This window comes from Tachysurus fulvidraco, chromosome 1 (genome assembly GCF_022655615.1).
Source record: "Tachysurus fulvidraco isolate hzauxx_2018 chromosome 1, HZAU_PFXX_2.0, whole genome shotgun sequence".
Classification (NCBI taxonomy): Eukaryota; Metazoa; Chordata; class Actinopteri; order Siluriformes; family Bagridae; genus Tachysurus; species Tachysurus fulvidraco.
Window position 1 is genome coordinate 26,820,652 of NC_062518.1, and position 21,294 is coordinate 26,841,945.

Consider the following 21,294-nt stretch of genomic DNA (forward strand, 5'->3'; position numbering starts at 1 on the left):
GGTTACACACAAAACATATTATATATTATATTAATATATATTATATTTTATATGTAAATGTATTATAATTGTAAGAATATTTATTATTGAATCGTAATTTCTATCATGTTGTTCAGCTCTTCAACCGAAAGCTTAGAGCTGAATGTGTTTCCTCCTTCAATCCTCTTTTACTGAGGTGATTAAAACTTTCTTTTTTTTAAACATATGTACAGCGTGTATATTATTTAAAATACACTTTGCTAAGCGTTAAACTTTATTAAATATGTTTAAAATTACGTTATGCTTCGTGTTTATTTACGTGAACGAGCAACCGATGAAGCCTCACGGTTGCTAAGGTAACCGTAACCTAACGTCATTTCCGTTCATTTAAAAAATCCAGCTCTCTGGCGTTTGTCTGAGGTAGAAAGTGGAAGGGGGGCGGAAAAAAACATGAATAACTGCCCCCCCCCCTCCGCTGTTATATAGGTAGTTGTGTTTAACCTAACGATATAAGTATTCCCTCTGTGTGAAAAGTGTGTGTATTGAGAAAGGACCGTGTATTATGGTACTATGGCTGAGTCGAGCAGCTTGAGCTTTGCTCACTCGGTTCCGAACGGCTCCAGTCGACACGAGAAGAGTTTGGGGCTCCTCGCTATCAAATTCGTTACGTTGCTTCAAGAAACCAAAGACGGCATCCTGGATTTAAAAGTGGTAAATTTTTAAAAACGTTTATTTTTTTCTGTTTTCTTTTCCTCACACCGTTTGAGGTAACTGAGTCAAGTGACGCTAAGACTCGTATGAATGAGGTGAGCCGTGCTGACTCGAGTCTGTCAGGAGTCAAAATGTCAGCATCACGTCCTTTAAACCACTTGTTATTTCTTTGTTCAAGGTTGTCACTCTGTTTGTATCTCAAATAAACAGCTAGACACTTGTGTGAAGGTTTCAGTGTGAAGGAACCTGCAGGTGATGTGTCTGCTAAACGAGTTACATGCTGTATTAATGTTATTTCAGCTCAAACCCTGTCATTAGATCATTTCACATTGTACAGAATATCTACACCACACCAAGAACACTCTTTAAAGCAATAAAAGCAGAGCGTTGAAAAATTTAGACTACAAATTGCAGTTATTTTTGTACTTGTTGCTAGTATTGATATTATAAGTTTATACAAGTGTTGATGTTAATTGAGTGTTATTTAAGTCCATGTGAGCCATAAGGAAATATTTCCTTATTTTATCCCCCTTCCCCCTCCTGCTTTTGTCTTCCACTACCACTAAACCTAATGACTAATCCCACAGTAATGTTCACACCAGGGGTTCTTATTCTGCCAGCTGTGTCTGTTACTGAAACGTGAACTGGTTTCTGTGTTCTCTTCTTCAGGCTGCAGAGTGCCTGGCCGTCAGACAGAAAAGAAGGATCTACGACATCACAAATGTCCTGGAAGGAATCGGGCTCATCGAGAAAAAGACTAAAAACACCATCCAATGGAAGTGAGTGGAAAGACCGAAGCACCTTTTTTACTCGTTCGAGTTATTGCTCGAATATGTCGTCGTGTGTAAATGCTATGCCACTGTTATCATTTTAGCACATGTTCACAATGCAGACATTACTGAATGTTAAAACCCAGCTTCATTTGGTATTAGGGGTGAGAGCTCAGGCTGCCAGCCTCCGGAGATTCTAGAGCAGGTGGAACATCTGAAAGCTCAGATAATTGAGCTGGAGAGGCAAGAAAGGGAACTGGATATGCAGAAATCATGCCTCCAGCAAAGCATCAAACACCTACAAGAAGACCCCAACAGCATCAGATATCCTTTTGAGACTTTTTTTTTTCTTCCTTTTTTGCATGCAGAAGCAGCAAATTTTGCATGAACATGTTTTTCTCTTCTTGTTTGGCACAAAAAGTCCACAAAATGTTTTGAATGATTATTCCAGCAAAGTAGCACTTAAAACCCACATTTACGGCACGTTAAAATATGTAGTGTTTAGTCCATCAGAATCTTGGTGCAGGTTGTGTAGGTAGGTGATAAAAATACCTACAATAATAAAATTCCTTTATTTTAGCACTTAATACAGCCTCCCTTATACACTGTATTTACCCCGTTTAGGATTAAATCATAGCAAGAAAACCGAACAGCTTGAAAATTAATCAAAACTTTAAGGCTGGAAAAAGTCTTGAAATGTTGCCATAAGAAAGGATCAAGAGCCTCGAACGTGCATTCATTTAACAGTTCATTTAAAATTACTTACCAATGGGGCAAATAAAAATCTCAGCATATAGCTTTGTAAAACAGATCACTTTTTGTTAGTGCTATGTGTCAAATCCATGATTTAATTAGAGCATTATAATGAAATGATTATTTCATTTTACACACTCTCTCTCTCTCTCTCTCTCTCTCTCTCTCTCTCTCCCCTTTCAGATACTCAAGCATAGATGCACACTTTACAGGGAGTTTTATTGCACTTAAAGCCTTAGTGGATTTTATATTGCTGCTTTAATGGTCACTGAGTAAACAGTTGAGGAACTTGCCTGCCTCTAAACCATTATCACTATATAGCCAGCAGAGCCATTTGTTTCTTTTTTGTTTACTATGTTTACATGACTGCAGTTCTAATGCATGAACCACTTCAAAGTTACAACTAGGAAAAAAAAATCAGATCAGAACGGGATTTAAAATGGGATTTTATACACCAGTGTGATGCAAGTGACAGAGTGGCATCGACTTTAATTTCTAGCTAGCATTTTGATAGATTTTGTTTATTTTCATTTACAGGGAGAGGTTGTGGCATTTATATGGGGTATTAAAAATCACTTTAGAGTAATTGCTTGTGATGTGGCACAAATCATTATTCACTCTGCTCTCAAAACAAACAGAATTATTTTCTTGGCATATTTCAGCTAGATCTTGAACTTTTAACTAAATTGCCATTATCAAACTCTGTATCACAGCCTCTGATTCGTGTAGGCTAAAATCTGAAGTGTACATGTGGAGTTTCTCCGGAATAAGCCCGAAAACCAAGAAGTCCATTGTAATCTCAACACCACCGTTTGGAAAAGTGCAGATAATTATAGGTGATTAACTGTGGCTGTTGTGAAGAGAGTCCAGTTTTTCTGGTCTTAAGCCAGACTGTTTGGCCCTTTGCCCAGCAGCAGTTCTGTGTACTTGGATTTGAATATTATTTTGAAGACACAATGGTTTCCCAAGAGTCAAAGATTGCTTTAACAAGTAAACAGGATCTGCTTTGCATGAAGTGTTTACCCAGACAGTGTGTGCAAGTCTTTCCTCCGTATATTCCTTCATTTTGCGTACATATAATTATGTGACTCATGAGGACATTTGTGACGTGTTCAGCGGAGACACGCTCCTGGCTGTAATGGCACCCGCAGGGACACAGCTGGAAGTCCCTGTGCCAGAAGTGGTAGGTAACGTTCAATTTCAATAATTACTTACTGTGTGCAGTAATGAACTAAGTAAAGGTGTTCAGAAGGAGGTATCAAAAATAACCAAGAAGTGACTGGCAGTGAAACTTGAGACGAAATTCAAGGCTTTTTGTTGTAACAGTTAACAAACCAGGAATAATTACTCGCAGGTGGGTTCATGCCAAAATATATAACGCAATGCCACCAGTCGGGCGTAAACTATCACAACATAGACAAGGAAACTAAAATGCACTAATTTCTTCTTTCTCGCACAAAAAAATAAGTATAAAAAATATAAAAAAAAACCACGAGTATGTTTAGCCAGTTATAAAGTAGTTAATAATAAATATTTGCAATATGCAATATTTTCTCATCATTAGTCATCATCATCATCTTAGGATCAGGCAGCCACGTGATTAGAAAAGCCATTTCAACTAGTTTATCTTTACAGTTTGTTGCTTTATGTGTATTATCTCAGTCTCAGAATGGCCAGAAGAGATACCAGGTGAATTTGCGAAGCCACTCGACTCCCATCCAGGTGCTGCTGATCAACAGAGAGACTTGTGGCTCCAGACCTGTTGTCTTCTCCGTGCCGCCTCCGGATGACGTTTGCACCATGCCCACTCCCCCCAGCACACCTGCCAGCCTGCAAAAGTACCCCATCACGTCCGAGTCCTGTAGTTTGGAGCACAGCCACCTCAAGAGCCCACTGCCTGAGCACCAGCTCACCCCCCTGTCTACTCCACCTGATGTTCATATGGGTATAAAGTCAACTCCTTGATACACAGATCTATAGGCTCACTGCAGACCTCAAGGTGTTATAACAATTTATACCCTTCTTGAATCTGATTGGTCAGAAAGTGTGCATTATTTTTTGATCACACGACTCTGAGATGTTGCAGCTGTAACATGAACAAACTATAGGTTTATACATTTAGGTACATACATATAGGTCTGTACATTTTTCTAATATGTAAATGTTGCTATAGTAACGGCTTATATACAGGGACTTATATGAGTGCTCTGTGGAGTCTAAGGCTAATAGAAATGTTTTATAGTTGTTGTAACATAAGAGATGACGGGAACCTGCTGGGAAATTGCTGTGGCAAAAGAGGAATAAAGCACTTCAGCACATGCTAAAAAAAAAGAAGTCAAATTTGAGGTGATAATTTTAAGAACACTTTAGAATTCTGAAGATATTTTGAAGATATTTCACCACACATTAGTACCTTAGTTAAATGAGTAGACAAACAGACATGGGAGATGATTGAGATTTCATCTGTCATCTTCTCATCTTGGCTTAATACTGCTAGACATTTATGGACATTTTATTCGTTCATTGTTTTCTAGTTTAAACATTTTTTTTTTGTTTCAGAGTGCCACTCGGAGTCCCCTGGCGGTCAGTGCCTGTTGATGTCCGAGCCCCTTGTTGAAGCTGAGACTTCAGCGCAGCCGCATGGAGACCTGGTGGGACAGGATATGCAGTCCATGCTGGATGTGGGAAATCTCCTCCGACTCAATACCGTGGACCAGATGAAGGAGGAGAGAGAGGGTAAGGAGGAACAATAGGTTAATGTAGTCTTATGTAATTTCATTCGAACATCAGTTTGTTTGTTTTTTTGTTTTTTGACTTTGTATTTTTTCACTTACAAATTGAATTTCTGTCTTTAAAGGTGTTGCTGATCTCATTGATGAGCTCATGTCGTCTGACGGTAACTTGGTTTTTTTTTCCCTCATGAATTAGAATCAGTTGGTCTACTTTTGTGTGATCTGTTGTGTGATCTGTATCTCCATGGTGACCAAATTAGTCATTCCCAGCCATTCTTACCACGTGCATCCACTTTATGAAATGAAATGGCAACAAAAGAGAGAGTGTTTACTTAAGGAGTGAAGGAATGGCAGAAAACCTTAGAGCAGCCTCACTTGAAGCCCTGCCATTAATTCCTTACAGTCCAGGAAGAATCTCTCTCTGTTTGCTCAGGTGCACCTCCATTCATTTTTGTTTTTGTCTCTGCAGTCTTCCCCCTGTTGCGCCTCTCACCCAACCACGGTGTGGATTACAATTTCAACCTGGATGACAACGAGGGAGTGTGTGACCTGTTTGATGTACAGATTCTCAATTATTAAGAAAAGATGAATTCTTCCCTGGACTTTTGGCACAGTTGTCTTCCTCTCCATGGTAACACCCAAGAATATTGGCACTAATAAATCCCAACAAACACATCCGAAACCATCACTCAGTCCTATCCACACAGTGTACCTTGGCCTGAGATCGTATTAATAACATTCAAGCCCCCCCCCCCCCTTCTCCGAACCCTAGTTTTCCTTATATTAAACACCACATTATGAATCTTTATACCATTATAAGCCACTAACGAGTGATGTAAATAATCAGTCTACACTGACAGTCTACTGTTTAATATATGTTAGTGAGGTTGCAACACTTTCATTTTTGTCCTTAGACTTTTGTTTTGCTGCATAGTTACTAGAGCATGTGCCTTAAGATCCCCTTTGAGATGTGGAACGGTGAGGCCACTTGTCTCCTTCTGTTGTTTGTGGTTAGTGTTTGTAAGAGTAAATACACTGCTGCCTTATTTCAATCTTGAAAGTTGACTTGTTGTAAGCTATTTAAAATGTTTTCTTTGTAAAATAATTTGCTTAGTTTTTGTATCTAATTTATCAATTCCAGTACCCTTAAGAGAATGTAATGCTGTTAAGCTGCCTTTAAGAATCTAAAGGTCTAATGGATCAAACAAGTGCCTTTTGTAGCACTAATCAAAGTGGTGATTTTTTTTGTACTGGTTGTTTTGCACATTTGTTAATAAAATTATTGCATTAAAAAATTGTATCTCTCTGAATATATAAATATATCACAGATCTTTAGACAGGCAATTCAATCATAGGTTTCATTGGTAATGCAGTAATCATCTGACTCGAGTCAGTGTAAAATGGTGAATTGTCTAACCTTTAGTGTGTGTGTCTTTTTTTTCTATTCGCTATGTTTTTAAACCTTCTATCATTTGTTCATCTAACTTCCTGATAAATCCAAACCTTAACAAGTGACGGCAAGAATATCACGGTCATCTACAGTATCTGGCACTGCATACACACAGTCAGCTTTATTATGCATGACCAGAGAGGCTGGTTTGCATAATTCAGAAACAAGAAGTCTCTAGAGTTTAAACAGAAAAGTGTTGAAGGAAAAACAACAACAACAATAACAGTGATCGTTTAGGTGGAAATCCCTTGTTGAAAAGGGAGCACAGCTGAAAATAGGCAGATTGCTTCCAGTTGCCACAATATCAAACGATGTGGATGAGCTTATAACAATAGAAGAGAACGTTGGGTTCTTCTACTAAACAGTTAAACAGACTCTTTCGGCCATAGACTTGCTGTACAACATGGGTGTGTGTGTGTCTGAAAATAAAAACAGTACAACACGCTGTTTATTTATCATCTATTTGTATTGTCAGAGATATCATGCTTGCCAACACAGGGAATAAAGCTGTTAGAAATCTTGAGCTTTCCCATGTTTCCCCATGTTGCTACCATCAGCAAGTAAAATAATCATAATTCGAGTCAGACCTCTGTGGATTTTCTTAGCACTTTTAAATTCATACTTTTACTAAGATTTGTTTACCATTTTTACCATTCTTTTTTTTTTTTTTTTTAGCAAATTTGAAAGTTTATTTATTTAATCATTTGCATGTTTAATTAATTAAAGAAAAGAGATTAAATATTTTTTCTGACCACCTTTTCTTTGATGGCCACGAGAGGGCAGTAGACACATATATCTAAATGATCTGAACTGTGATTTTATTTCAGTCTATTTAAAGCTCTTGAAGTTTACCAAAAATGAAATAAAATGATCACATGAAAACTTTCAGCAGTTTAACACTATCCTGATATGTTGTTTGAAGAAATTATTTATTAAAAAACAACAAAAAATATGATATGCATAACGCTTAGACAACTGCAACGTGAGCCAATACTGTGATAGCATTGTGTGCTAACATGAGTAAAATCTACTATTTTATAGAGTAGGATATAAATTCATTTACATTTTACACATTCATTTCTGAATTCCTTAAAGTAAACTGTTGATTTGTCTCTGTTGTATACCTGTTGAGGCTTACTGTTTCTGAATATTTAAAAAAAATAGCAAAGTTAACTGATATGACCTAGCTTCATATTTTTGTTCTTTTTATATTGTTTTTGCTGTAACTCCTGAATGGAAAATATTCTCTCAGTTCCTGGGACATATACCAGGAGATTGGTAATTGTTTATCCAATCTGGAGGACAGAAACCATATGCTTGTATTAAAACATGCTGTGTTTATTTAAACCTTATCAGTATGATATAATGATACACTAAGCCTTTATTTAGATGAGTAAACAAAATGCTCTCATTAAAAGGCTTTTGTTTGATTATGCAAGTGAGGTTAGAATAGTTCATTCATTTAAGCTATTTTCGCTAAAACAAAAAAGACACAAGCAAAAAATCAGTACAGAGTTGTTCATTACTGTTCACTTAATACACTAGAACACTAGTCTTATAATTACAGTTTACCTGTTAATATGATAATAAGGGGATTTTATAACTATTCTATTTAGTTTACTATTTTAAAAAAAGGAGCAGGAGGAGAAAAAGAGAAGAAGAAAAAACATTCTGGTATCTTGATAACAAAACACAATGCTGAGAGTGATTCTTCATATCTGAGGAAATGAAGTGCTTCTAAATCTGATTGCATCTGGAAGGAAGCTATTATAAAATCTGGTGGATTTTTTTGTACACTAAGCTGCTGGAGGAAACAAGTTCAAGTATGTGGTGGTCATAGAATACACATTTCTTACAATGAGCATTTCTGCTAACTTGACAATGTGTTGCAGCCCGTTTAGATAATTACTGGTTGCAGTGCCAAACCTTGACTGGTGATGTGGTGGTGTGGACAGACTCAGTTTCTGTGGCTGGTTGAACTTCCTCAGCTGTCTAAAGAAATGCATTTTTTGATAAGATTTTTAGCCAATACAGTTATTACTGGCTTCCCCTTTCAGTTTGTTAGAGAGGGAGGTTCCCGGTAGCTCATCTTCCTGCCTACGCAGACTTGTCTCCTTCTCGGATGACGACGACAATGGTTTCATCTGCAAGTATTTCAAAGAAGTGTCCTGGGAGACTGAGTCATTAGAATACAAGAAGAAAATAACTGGAAAGCGTACACATCCCTGGTGTTCACCTGATGATTAGGGGATCTATTTTCTAAAATACGCAAATGACTGTTAAAGTAGAACAACTGTGTACAAAATGGTATAATTTAAACAAACCCAGACATTTTCCAGATATAAAACATCTTGATAAAATTTAGTTCTTCACACTAAGTAATCTAGCATAACCTATCTGCATGGCTCACTCTAAGGTGCCGCTAGGTGAGTGTGCAAATATATGTGTGTATAGTAAGTATGGCTACAAATTTTTGACTAGTCAGACAGTATATTTTAAAAAATTGTTGATTTGTCATTTTTTGCACAGTTTTGGGCAAAAGTTCAGCTTTTTATTACTTATTTAGCAAAGAACATTTGGATACACAGTTTGCAAATGTATTTCTCATTTCATCAAGTTGTAATGTTTACAACTCTTAACAAAGAACGTAAATAAAAATGTGAAGCATATTATTTTAAAACATGTTTTAAAGCTGAACGTTCAAATCAGCTAAGACTTTTCTCAGAATAATCATCTATAGCTGACTTTTTTTTTCCAGAGTAGTCTTGTATACTGTAGATGAATTGTCTCCACCCTGTCTGCAATATTTTCACTATAATAGTTCATTTTAACTGCTTTCTTTACACCCAGACTGTTCCTCTTTTCCCTTTCCTTTCCATCTGACTCACAGAGTTTTTCCATTGCCCCAGCTGGAGCTGGCCACAATCATGACTAGTTTACACAACCCCTAGTGCATGGTACTCTGTAATGGCTTGGTGTCCCATGACATGTCCCTGGGATAGGAAGTTACTGAAAATGTCAGTAACAAGAGCATGTTCCATCGTGTTTAAGTCATGACTCATTGTATACAAGAAGTTCCTGAGAAATTTGCATTGCTGTACCATCAGATTAGACTCTTGGTTGATTAAGTAAATATATACAGTACTGACCTTTTCACCCACCTGTAATAATTTCTATATATATTTCCCACTTATACAGTGTATTTATACTTGACGGCCTGTTCTGTTTAGTTTAACATCACATACTGACAGTTATGGCATTGGAAGACATATGGATATATAAAAGACAACACAGGATCCATTGTACACTTACTGTGCACTTTATTAGAAACATTACACAAACACCAGCAAGAGCCTCCCGTTGCTTTCAAAGCAGCCTCAATCCTTCTTGGCACAGATTTCACAAGATGTTGCAAACATTCCTTTGAGATGTGTTCCAGGTTGACTTTACGCAATTCCTGACAATTTTTTCAGGTGCACTTTCATTCGTCTTTGATTTAACAAGCTGTCTGGCAAAGATACCAAAGAACACAGAGCTTTTGTATATGCGACAACCAGTTTGAAGTGACTTTTACCTGGAAATAGCTATTAAAAGATGGTGAATTGTGGGCATAAAGTGATGCACAGGATCAGGAACAACCCCAAAACATTGTTATTAATGTGCAGGTTGGATCCATGGATTCATGCAGTTTGTGCTAAATTGTGACCCTACCATCCATGTGCACTCAGCTTCAGTTTTCTGTTATTGGTAGACAGAAGTGGAATCTCACATTTTTTCCCCCAAACTAATGACTCATGTGAACGTTATCTGAAGCTGCTGGCCCGACTCTGAATGATTTTATGCATTGCACTGCTGGAACGCAAGTGGCCGCTTAGATAACTGCATGAATAATTATTTAAGTGATGTGACATACGGCTAAGTATGGTGAACCATACTCAGAATTTGTTCTATGCATTATTAACCCATCCAAAGTGCACACACACAGCAGTGGACACACACACACACACCGTGAACACACACCCGGAGCAGTGTTTATGTGTACAGGTGTTTCCAGTAAAGTGCTCCATGGGTATATATACAAATGTAGACATACATATCACAATATGTAACCTGAAATAACCAGATCATTGAGTAATGAACTCAACTCATAGCAAAGGGCATGTTTCAAAAAGAAGTATTTAAAGGGAAATCAAATAAAGCAGTGTCATAAAATTGAGAGATTTACTTCCTTTTTACCTAACAAAGAGTCTAAACCAGTCTAGGCGTTGCCAAAAGAAGTTATGCTGACTAATTCACTAATATGTCCCTGCATGTCCAGAACAATTGCAATACGATTTAATATCTACCAAAAATAAATAAAAGTTCAAAAATCAGGTTTTGCAGAAGTCCTAAAATCCAGATAAACCACTGGTTATTTGTTCATTGTTTGTGAACCTACAGACCCACAGGAGGAAAGATAATGATCTTGTATATAATCACTAACCAAAAAGAAATCTGAATCTTGAAACATGAATCTTGTTATATATTCACTATTTTAGCTATTCAACATTTCTTGGAGGTTATAGTTCATTTACATAAGCATGACACATGTAAATAATGCTAAGTGGTGAAAAGCACTGTTTTGCAACATCCATGAATCATGACACGTACCTATGTATGTACACATTTTATTTAGAAATTGTACATTTAAATAGGTAAGAATATCGAATAAGTCAAATACGCAAGTCAAATACCTTCCTTAGATACAGAATGTCAGTAGGAACCAGTTATATTTTTTTAATTTCCCCACCATTTATTTTCCTACACCAAGCCCTTTACTTATTATAACTCAGTGTATGAATTGCAAGGATATATAGCCACATGTAGTCAGAAGAAGATATAGTTATTGTTAAAGAAGAGCTTATGTTTTGTTGGTACAGTGTTTTGTACTCTCATAGTCTTGGCTGGACTGGTCTTGTTCAGTTCCTTTTTAATTGTTACTTTGTTCATCTTCACTTCCTGTAATTTACTTAAAGAATAAAAAAGTATTAAATCAATTCTGCACATATCTGTCATAACACATTTCTGTCAGTTGGGGTTTGGGTTTTGTTTACCGTTAAAATGATTAAATGTCCTTCCAGTTCAACCGGCTTGTTTTTCTAGTACTTTTCATGCTGCAGGATTAAAACTCTAACTGTAGACTTTGATAATATGATAATATCTAAATATGTTAAATACAGAATGTAGATAAGATACACAGAAATACATCTTTCATCTTCTATAAATTGCTTAAATCTTAAATATTCTCATATGGAGAAGGTGCTTGTCTTCTGAGATTGTGAATGTGAATTTAAGGAAGTCTCCACAACACAATCTTCTCTCCTTTGTGCCAATCTCCTCCTCTGGCCAAAGGCTTTTGCAATTCTTAAGACATGTGATCTAAAGGATGAGCCAATAAAGACGTAAAGCACAGGGTTCAGGCAGCAATGGATCAATGCCAGACCTTCAGTAATCTGAGCTGCATGGTCCAGTGCTTTACTAGTCTCACAGTGGCTTATTAGTGTATGAATGACATCCAGGACTCTGCAGAATTTCACAACATTGTAGGGAAACTGTGTAAGTACGAATACTCCAACCACTGCCAATAAGACACGGATTGTTGTCCACCTCTTCCCTCTGTTCTCTGGTGGAAGCTCCAATAGCTTTTTTACCACATGGGAATAGCAATACAGCATCATCAGTAATGGCACAAAGAAACCCAGCAACACTTCTATTACCTCCATGCCCACCCTTGCTTGAATAGCCATGCTTGAAGGATACATGACCATGCAGACCCTTCTATCAGGAAGCTCTTTAACAGTCGAGAACACCAAATCAGGGATTCCTAGAAAGAAACTTATTGTCCACACTACCAGGCAGAGCTTGGTGGAGTAGTTCCTCTTAAATATTCGTCCCAGGAAACGATCATTGTGTCCTGAGAATATTGAAAGGTAGCGGTCCAGACTGATGCAGGCCAGGAGTAACATGCTGCATGTGAAGTTGATGGTGTATAAAGCTGTGACAATCTTGCAGAGAACCTCTCCTAGCTCCCAGCCCTGAACGGCAGCAGCAGCCCAGAAAGGTAGGGTGAAAAGGAGTAGAAGGTCAGCCACAGCCAGATGCACCACAAACATGTCCATCAGTGTCCTCAAGCGTTTGGAATACACATACACAGCCACTACCAGAGTATTTCCTGTTAGACCCACTACTAGAGATAACCCATACACAACGGGTAGAAAGACGCTAGCAAAGGAGCGAACATCGTCTTTTTCACAGATGGATATGTAATCATCATAGTTGAAGGTGATGTTGTCATGCTCATCGTAGTCAAACGTCTCATTGTCTGAGAAATCCATATTGGGGTTAAAGTAAAGATTTCTGCAAAACAATAAAATAACATACAGTTTCATGAACCATACACCAGGCTGAAAGTGTCATGGTTTGGAGGATGTCACAGGGTGAATTAAATGTTTCTCAGAATCTCTTTAGACCACATGTGGTTCCTTCCCCGTGAGCATTTCCCAATCAGCCCGCAATCTTCATGCAAAACAGACCTCCCTGTCACACTGCTAAACGATTAAAACAGTTGCTTAAAGCCAAGAACACTGAAATAATGAATGAAGTAATGGCCAGCCTAGAGTCCTGATCTAAACTCTCTGGGAAATCTAGTCAACAAAGTTATTGCTAAGAATCCCAGCAGAGTTACTGCACTGTGGAATAGACTGGATCAAGAGTGGACCAAGATCGCACCAGAGCACACCACTGTAAGAAACTAGTGATGTCCTGCAGCCACAGACGTGCTGAAGTATTTCAATGCAAGGGGCTCCACACTTTCTACTCGTTTTTGATTTAAACCTTTTAGTTGTAATCTTTCTTGCTACATTGGTGTTTTTTCCAGTTTTCACAAAGGTTTTTGCTTATTTTCTGAAACATACTAGTAGAACAGTGTTATAACACATAGCTTATATTTAATATAGAGGCACCCTGTTTTTATTTATATATATATATATATATATATATATATATATATATATATATATATATATATATATATATATATTCATATTTTTTATTCACCTTTTATTCATCCAAACATTAATTTCAAAATTAAAACTAAATTATTATTATTATTATTATTATTATTATTATTATTATTATTATTATTTTTTTTTTTTTTTTTTTTTAAGGTAGCTACGTTTTGTATCCAAATCAGTTAAAGTCTCCATCCAGAACAACAGTAGAAAATTCACCAACATGCTGAAAATTCTTTACCAATTTCAAAACGGCATACATTGTACCTACTAATTTTTACTTATTTTATTTTATAAGCATGTTAACTTCTATTTCTATTTAATAAGAAGGTAAGCATATGGCAACCAGACTATATGTTCCCCTTGCACGAATCCTGACGTTCCTTTTGTGTGTGGGTTTTTTTTTTTTTTTTCCAAATACTGTGGGCAAATTCTTTCAAAAAGTGCAACGTTGATTCAAGGAAACAAATGTCGGGGACATTGAGTAAATCTGTCCTATTGTTTTCTGTTGAAGGTTCTTGTGTAAATAAATGTTAGAGTTAACACTTTACATTTACACTCAGGAGTCATTTTGTATATATGGTGCATAATCAGGTCTTAGCTTCACAATTAATGCATGGCCTTTGATTTTTACAAACACGCTGTACGTATGAAGAAAAAAAGCAACACATCTATGTTTTCTGTTTACATTTTTAAAGGCTTAGTTAAAAATGAGGTGTCTTACCTTGTGTTAGGAGCCAGAATAGAGCTTCCAGTTTCTAGTCCTGCATGCCCTGTGTTAACTCATTTGAACTATTTTGGGTGGGTGTGTGTGGAAATCCAAAAATGAGAGGGAGGGATGGAAACCTACTACATAACACATCAAGTGACTCACAAGTGACTCACAAGTACGTATTTCAGTGGGGTTTTTACATTGCTGTGCCATTTTATATGGATTTCATTTATAAGGATTTGTTTGGGAATTTTATGGCATGCTTGATCCGTAATCGAGCATACAATTGGTATTGTGGTTCTGGGTTTGATGTGATTGTGGCTAGTTAAATTTATGTGTTTTTTTTTTTTTTTGAGAAAAATAAACAAATAAAATCTGATCAAATGTCAACACACAGCCCAGGCTGGGGCATTAGCAAAAGATCTGTTCAGCAGGACTGACTTTTTTAATGCTGTGGATTTTACTACTCAATAAACATTTTTGCAATGCTGTGTAAATATTATTGTTTTATTTTTTCCCTGTATTTCTTTCTATTCTTATAAGACTTTGTTAAAATTCATGGAATGTTGTTCCAGGATTTTTTGTCTTTTGCACTGTACATTAGTTTGAGCTGAATTACAATATATTTAAAAGTTTAAACTTAATAATAATAATAATAATAATAATAATAATAATAATAATAACAACAACAACAACAACAACAACAATAATAATAATAATTTACGTCTTTTTAAAGGGTTATAAAACTGAAGCTAATTGTTTCAAAACCCTTTTCATCCCTTGCCATCATCGTCATGATTGTACTTGTGCCAAGTTAAATACAAGTTTGTCAAGTGCCATAAAACTGAAGGCTACAGATGTAGGATAGAAGACGTAGGGTTGATTTAACTTGTTATTAAGGAATGTATTTACACTGAATTTGCACATAAATAAGAAATGTGTATGCTTGGTTTTACACTAGATGGAAACATCTAAAAAAATAAATAATAATATTTATTATAGATTTATATATTTTACAATGTATTGATTGCAACAGATGACATATTGCATGCTTTTTTTTTGAGTATCACTTCTGTATATTGTGAAACTTTGTGTTCATGCTTTCTGTTTCAAATTGATTTGTCTTTATCAGTACAGTAATTAAGGGTGTGAAGTGAGAAGTGAGCTGTGGAAAGGATTTAAAGCTGAGCTTGAACCTGATATAAGGTTTTATCAACACCATCATCACAAACAAAGAATATAATGGCGCACCACCAACACACTGTCCAGTTATACTTCAATGCACATTAAAGAATTCTTGCAGTCTTTAGCAGAGTGTCGTAGCTCTGACTATAGAGTATCTCTGATACACACAAGAGGGGCAACATACTCATTTTTAAAGCACATTTCAGACTGGTGAGCTTTGAGCTTTGCATTTATATGTCTCTTGCCAAACATTACCTCTTCACAGCTCCAGGTTTCCGAATTCATGGTAAATGTGTGTGTCTGTGGATGAATGAAAATCACATTCAAGGTGCACTTCAAACTTTGAGCTTAACAACGTGAATACTGAAAGTCAGTGAGTAAGTAATTTCACATGTATTCAGAGGAAATTTATTTAGTAGAAAATCAATGCCTTTACTGTAAATACAGTTCCATACCCATGCTTGACAATTTAGTATTGCATAATTACTGGCACCCGGTGGTCACTTATGGTAATGCACAAAAAAACAGCCACATAATAGCCTGAAAAGATTAATAGCAGATTGTACTGTATGAGGTTTATATATATATATATATATATATATATATATATATATATATAGTGAGAGAGAGAGAGAGAGAGAGAGAGAGAGAGAGAGAGAGAGAGAGAGAGAGAAAGAGATGGAGAGATGTATGTCATTTCAAATGTGTTTGTAACTATTTTTGGATACATTTCTAAAATTCATGTCATTTTAATAAAATCTCCTATTAAATCTGAACATAAAAAACATACTAAATTTACCAGACACACTTATCCAGAGTGGCTTACAATTTATACAACTGAACAATTAAAGGTTAAGGGCCTTGCTCAGGGGCCCAGCAGTGGCAGCTTGGTGGATCTGAGATTCAAACTCATGACCTTCTGGTCAGTAGGCCAACACCTTAACCACTAGGCTACCACATCCCTCATCATAACATGTTCATCATTATAGATTGTGAAGTTTTAGTCATCCAAATCTTCTTTTTGTTCATGAGATCTAAAACAAACAAACAAACAAACAAACAAACAAAATGATCAACAATAGATTCTATGCTCTCACTTTAAACAACATTTATGTAGCAAAAGTATACGGACACCTGACTATCACCACTATATGTGGATCCTTCCCCAAAACCTTTGCCCCGTAGACATTCTAAATAATTGTAAGTTGGAAACATACAATTATCTACAATGTCTTTGTGTGTTGTGGTGTTACAATTTCCCTTCAATGAAACTATGCAGCCCAAACTTGTTCCAGCTTGAAAAATTCCTCAATCCCATACTGAACACCTTTAGGATGAACTGGAACGGCAATCAAGCGAAAGGCCTCTGTCACATTATGTTTAACATCTATAGTACATTTTCTAAATAACCTATTATGGTCATATTTGAAGAAATAATATAAGTATCACTTATTTTAATTCAAACACATTACAAAACCCTTTTGCTACCAACATTATACAGTATAATCCTTAATGAACCTAATTAGAGAAGTTTTTTTTTTACAAACCTTTCCTTATCTTGTGAAATATAACCGAGAGCAGAGTATGTTCCTGGTGGTTGAGGTTTCTTCACTGGCTTCCTCTGTACCACAGACAAGCAGAAAAAGTCAAAAAGGTTTGTTAAAAAGTCATGTAGCATCTTAATTTGCTTTGCTGATAAATAAAGAGAGTGTATTGAGTACCTGTGGGACTTTTCCTCTAGGAGATGTCTGTTCATGATGTGGCTTGTGTTGCTTTAATTGTCGTTTTACAAGCTTGGACTTCGTGCTCTTTGACCTTTCTTGCCTTTTGGTGCGAGAGTTCTGAGAACATGTGATACGTGGTAATGGGAATGGAGGCCAACATGTGCATTAATCTCTTCTGGTGTGATGTTTGATTGGATTACTTTGCTTGGAGCAACATTTGACAATTTTTACTGCACAAAAAAAAATGTCTGTGCTTGATATGGGGTTTTAAACCAATACAGAGTAAAAAAAAGGAATAAGTTCCTTAAAATGTTTCCTTCAAGGCATCATGCTCACAAATATTTGTGTGTACATGTAATACACAGCAGCTTGTGTTCATTTTAATGACCATGCTCACAGATACTGCTCAGCAAACTCAGGTCACATGCCTTTGCGCTCATAATAAACATGATGTTTAAGCTCATTAGTTTAACCGAATTAGCATTTAGTTCAATTTAATTTCGGAAGCGAACTGTAAACATTTGTTGCTCTCGGCAGTATTTGGTGTTTTGCACAGACAGTTGCTATTGTAGTAATACAGAAAAACAATAACAAGAAAATATTTTCTTGATTATTTTTAAATACTTATGTTAAAACCAAAAAAGCCTGATATATTGATCCTGAATGGTTGATTAAGGGCAACCGCAGTGTGGTTATTTGTGCTGTCGGTTTTTACCAGGGCTTATCCTGTACATTTGCAGCTTCATAACAATTTGTTTGACTTGCATTGTAAAGTTGCATAGGTTAAGGTTAGGATTATGGTGTGGCTCCTTGTTGTGAAGTGACGTTGAAGGAGAAATACAATTTAAAACCAAACACTACCCTTGATCTTTCGAATCTTCATGAATTTTTAATGTGATTAAGTTGGCTTGCCAGAAGTCCTACATATACTGTATGTAGCATGCTGGTTATCTTGCTTCATAGCATTTTGAACACAGAGGATTCTAAATAAATAGGGTATCATGACTGTAAACAGGCATAAAGTGGATACTGGTGAATGAATAATTGAATAAATGAATGATAGGATGAATGACCGAAGAGATACTTGAAACAGTTCCTGTCAATTTTAGCCTCCTCACTTAAATTTCCTCACCAATTCCAATTCATTTTCACATGCCAGTCCAAATAGTCTCATCAATTCTTGAATTTACGATGGGATTGAGGTATGAGTGTATCCCAGTGGTATATAATGTTTGTAGATCCTGCCACATGCAGATTTGGACCATTGCACCCTGTACTGTAGTTGTCGTCCTAGCAATAGTCAGGTTTGGGTTCTGCCTGGACATAAGGCTCAAAGCCACAACCAGCAATCAGGTTTTATGCTGTTATATTTGTTCAAGTACACAGCCTATATATATATATATCATATACAGAAATATAATAACACACTGCCAGTATATTACCTGAGGAGTTTTTGGTCACACAACATGCTTAAGGAATTGGCATTTTGTATTTCTATTTCTTTATCCAATCGTGTTAGCTTAGCATTATTTCTGAACCAGGAACTGGTGACATGTTTGTCTAGCTTACATGTGTTTTCTTTCCATCCTGTGGCATCTGTGGGAAATGCATGTAAAGAAAGGAGAAGGGAGTATTCATAAACATCTCTTGAAACTCTCCATTTGGCTGAAAGGTGAAGAATCTGATTATTCTGGAGCCAGGCTTACACTTAGTGGGGAAAGGGCTCCTGCATTGTGCTTCTTTTTCTTTTTTTCGGCACGTCGACGCAGTCGTAGCCTGTAGTTCTAACATGAAAGTCAGATGACGAAACAAATTATGAAGTCGTAGCAAATAAAATAACAAAGCTTATAGTTTACAGTCAAAAAATATCGAAATACAGTGCTGTGAAAAAGTATTTACTCCGATTTCCTTTAGTCGCCCTAATTAGTATTATTGTTGCGCTGCATAATCCGAATACACTTGAACATCAGATTGCTGACTATAGATGTTTTACCAGAGAGCAAAGCATCTATACATCTTCACAATACCACTGCAATATTTATTCTTGGTGTGACTTTTTGGACTGCTATTTTAGCAGCAGTCTCTTTTTAATGGTGATCTTATCGGAGGGGAATGAGGTCTACAGTTGTTTAGATGTTTGTCTGGGGTCTTTGATGACTTCCTACATAAGTGACTGATGTGCTCTTTGAGGAATTCTGATACTCCAAGTTTGACCACTTCTGGGATTGTTATCTACTTTCGCCATTTGGAGATAATAGCTCTCACTATGGTTCACTGGTGTCCCAGAGGTTTAGAAATGGTTTTGAAACCCATTGAGTCTGATATATTTAACTAACTTTTTTCATCATTTCCATAATTTCTTTTCATAGTGGCATAGTGCTGCTTGTTCGATTCGGCCTAGTTGGATTTAATCTAGTTGAGCTCTCATATTAAATTGGTTATTGTTTGATTCAGAAATACATTTTTCACACAGGGAAGTGTTGGGAAACTTTTTCCTTCAATAAAAGAGACAAAAATTGTATTTTGTGTTTACTCAGGTTACTTAAGTGTAATAAAATGTAAAATGGAAGAAAAATAAACAAAACAGAACGAAGAAATCAAGAAGGGAGCAAATAATCTTCACACCACTGTATCTTCACAAATTAAGCACAAGAATAATAGCCTGAGCTGTCATACCATCAGCATGATGTCACGGTTCTGATATTTTTGTTCCAGTCCAAGAAATGAGGCCTGCCAGGAATACACACACAAATCAACTCATCATAAATCCTTCACTTTACATCACCCATCTCTCATACCATTATTATTTTTTTATTGATTTAAATGACAAAATGTTTGTTTTTGGTAATCATAGACTGAATAGTTTTCTATCAGATATCACTATTCTTGTGAAAACAATCGGTCCTCACTAAGATATAAATACACCCCACCCACATGTGACACATATCCCCCAAATCCACACACCCATCCATGTAGACACACAAAATTTGCTATTTTTCCATCCCTCACTTTTTAAAAGCCTGCTACAACCATGGTACGCAGCAACAAATAGCAGATAAGGATCCGGTAGAAAGAATTCCACTCTTACCTCATCTTGATGCATTGCCCTAAGACCAGTGGATGAGATTGGAAATTGTTTCACGTCAAATCTTTGAAGCTCTGTGTGGCTCTCATTTTCTTCCCCGTAAGTAAAGAAGACGAGACAGCACCCCAACACTATAGGCAACACTCTCCAAGCCATATTGAAGCCCTATGGTATGAAACACACTGCAGTCTTGTTTTATACTCATCCAACTAATCACTTCCAGATGCAGAAAGCTGGCGAGAGAATATAAACAGGCACACTCTTCCAGAGAAGCTCTTATGAAAACACATTGTTTCTAGATGGGCTTGGTTGTGGGCACGGGCACTCGGTTTCTCTCTTTCCCAAGAAACCTTCTCACACTTTCTCGTTAAAGCTTATTAAAATAAATGTTATGTTGAGTGCTTTTAGCAGCAACATAAGCAACATTTCCACAAGGATATAAGGCATAGTTTATGATGCTCAAAACAAAGTGCCTGCTGGCCTGCTTTTGCAAGAACACTTTTGTCTTATATATATGTTTTTTAACATAGACATGCTACATTGAGGAACATTTGGTAGAGTTTCTGTTTATGTGCTTCCCGTGCCCATTTGTGATTCCTCCCACCTCACAAAAACATGCCAGTAGGTGGACTGGCTACACTAAATTTCCCCTTGATGTTAATGTGAGTCTGGATTAGGCTCCTTACCAGGATAAAGTGGTTACTGAAGCATTTCCTTCAAATAAGAGTTCTCCTTATCCTTTGAGACTTTTTTTGCAAACATTGAAATATTCCATGTGCACACTGTGCACTCTTCCTTAATGGTGTGGGATTATGTACCATGAATCATCCTCAGAGATGATAATGTGGTTTTGTTGTTTAAGTGTTTTAAGCACTGATTTGCAGTTCTCAGAATAACATCAAGATCTATGAGTTTTCAACTTTGGGAGAATTTCACAGTGAGGGAGGGGAGCACAGAGTGGACTTTGGCAGACTGTGCCACTGTTAACTGAATCAGCTGACTGACCGTACATGTGAATTGGCTTAGTAAGTCTGGAGAGTCCATGCAATTTTTTTTTGTATTTATTATTTAAGATCACTTGTTCTATATCTGTCTAAGCACATAAGAAACATAAGGAATCTTGTATCATAAAGAACTTGACTGT

At 36.5% G+C, this 21,294-nt stretch overlaps 2 protein-coding genes across 2 annotated transcripts; one reads left to right on the forward strand and one right to left on the reverse strand.

Moving 5' to 3' along the window:
• The first annotated feature begins 398 nt into the window (after window positions 1-398).
• On the forward strand, window positions 399-6,122 carry e2f5 (E2F transcription factor 5). The gene is made up of 8 exons (XM_027169447.2): window positions 399-690; window positions 1,360-1,469; window positions 1,623-1,784; window positions 3,288-3,396; window positions 3,876-4,158; window positions 4,773-4,949; window positions 5,071-5,109; window positions 5,415-6,122. The coding sequence occupies exons 1-8, from the start codon at window positions 550-552 to the stop codon at window positions 5,522-5,524; spliced, it is 1,131 nt and encodes a 376-aa protein (XP_027025248.1). The 5' UTR covers window positions 399-549; the 3' UTR covers window positions 5,525-6,122.
• Window positions 6,025-14,301, reverse strand: ackr4a (atypical chemokine receptor 4a). The gene is made up of 2 exons (XM_027169064.2): window positions 14,169-14,301; window positions 6,025-12,791 (listed from the first exon to the last, which is right to left on the reverse strand). The coding sequence occupies exon 2, from the start codon at window positions 12,767-12,769 to the stop codon at window positions 11,681-11,683; it is 1,089 nt and encodes a 362-aa protein (XP_027024865.1). The 5' UTR covers window positions 12,770-12,791; window positions 14,169-14,301; the 3' UTR covers window positions 6,025-11,680.
• Between the last annotated feature and the right edge of the window lie 6,993 nt (window positions 14,302-21,294).

Coding starts and splice junctions, on each gene's coding strand:
- e2f5 (XM_027169447.2), top strand. CDS start 550: ATGGCTGAGTCGAGCAGCTTGAGCTTTGCTCACTCGGTTCCGAACGGC. Junction 3,397..3,875: donor AAGTCCCTGTGCCAGAAGTG/GTAGGTAACGTT, acceptor GTATTATCTCAG/TCTCAGAATGGCCAGAAGAG. Junction 4,159..4,772: donor TCCACCTGATGTTCATATGG/GTATAAAGTCAA, acceptor TTTTTGTTTCAG/AGTGCCACTCGGAGTCCCCT.
- ackr4a (XM_027169064.2), bottom strand. CDS start 12,769: ATGGATTTCTCAGACAATGAGACGTTTGACTACGATGAGCATGACAAC.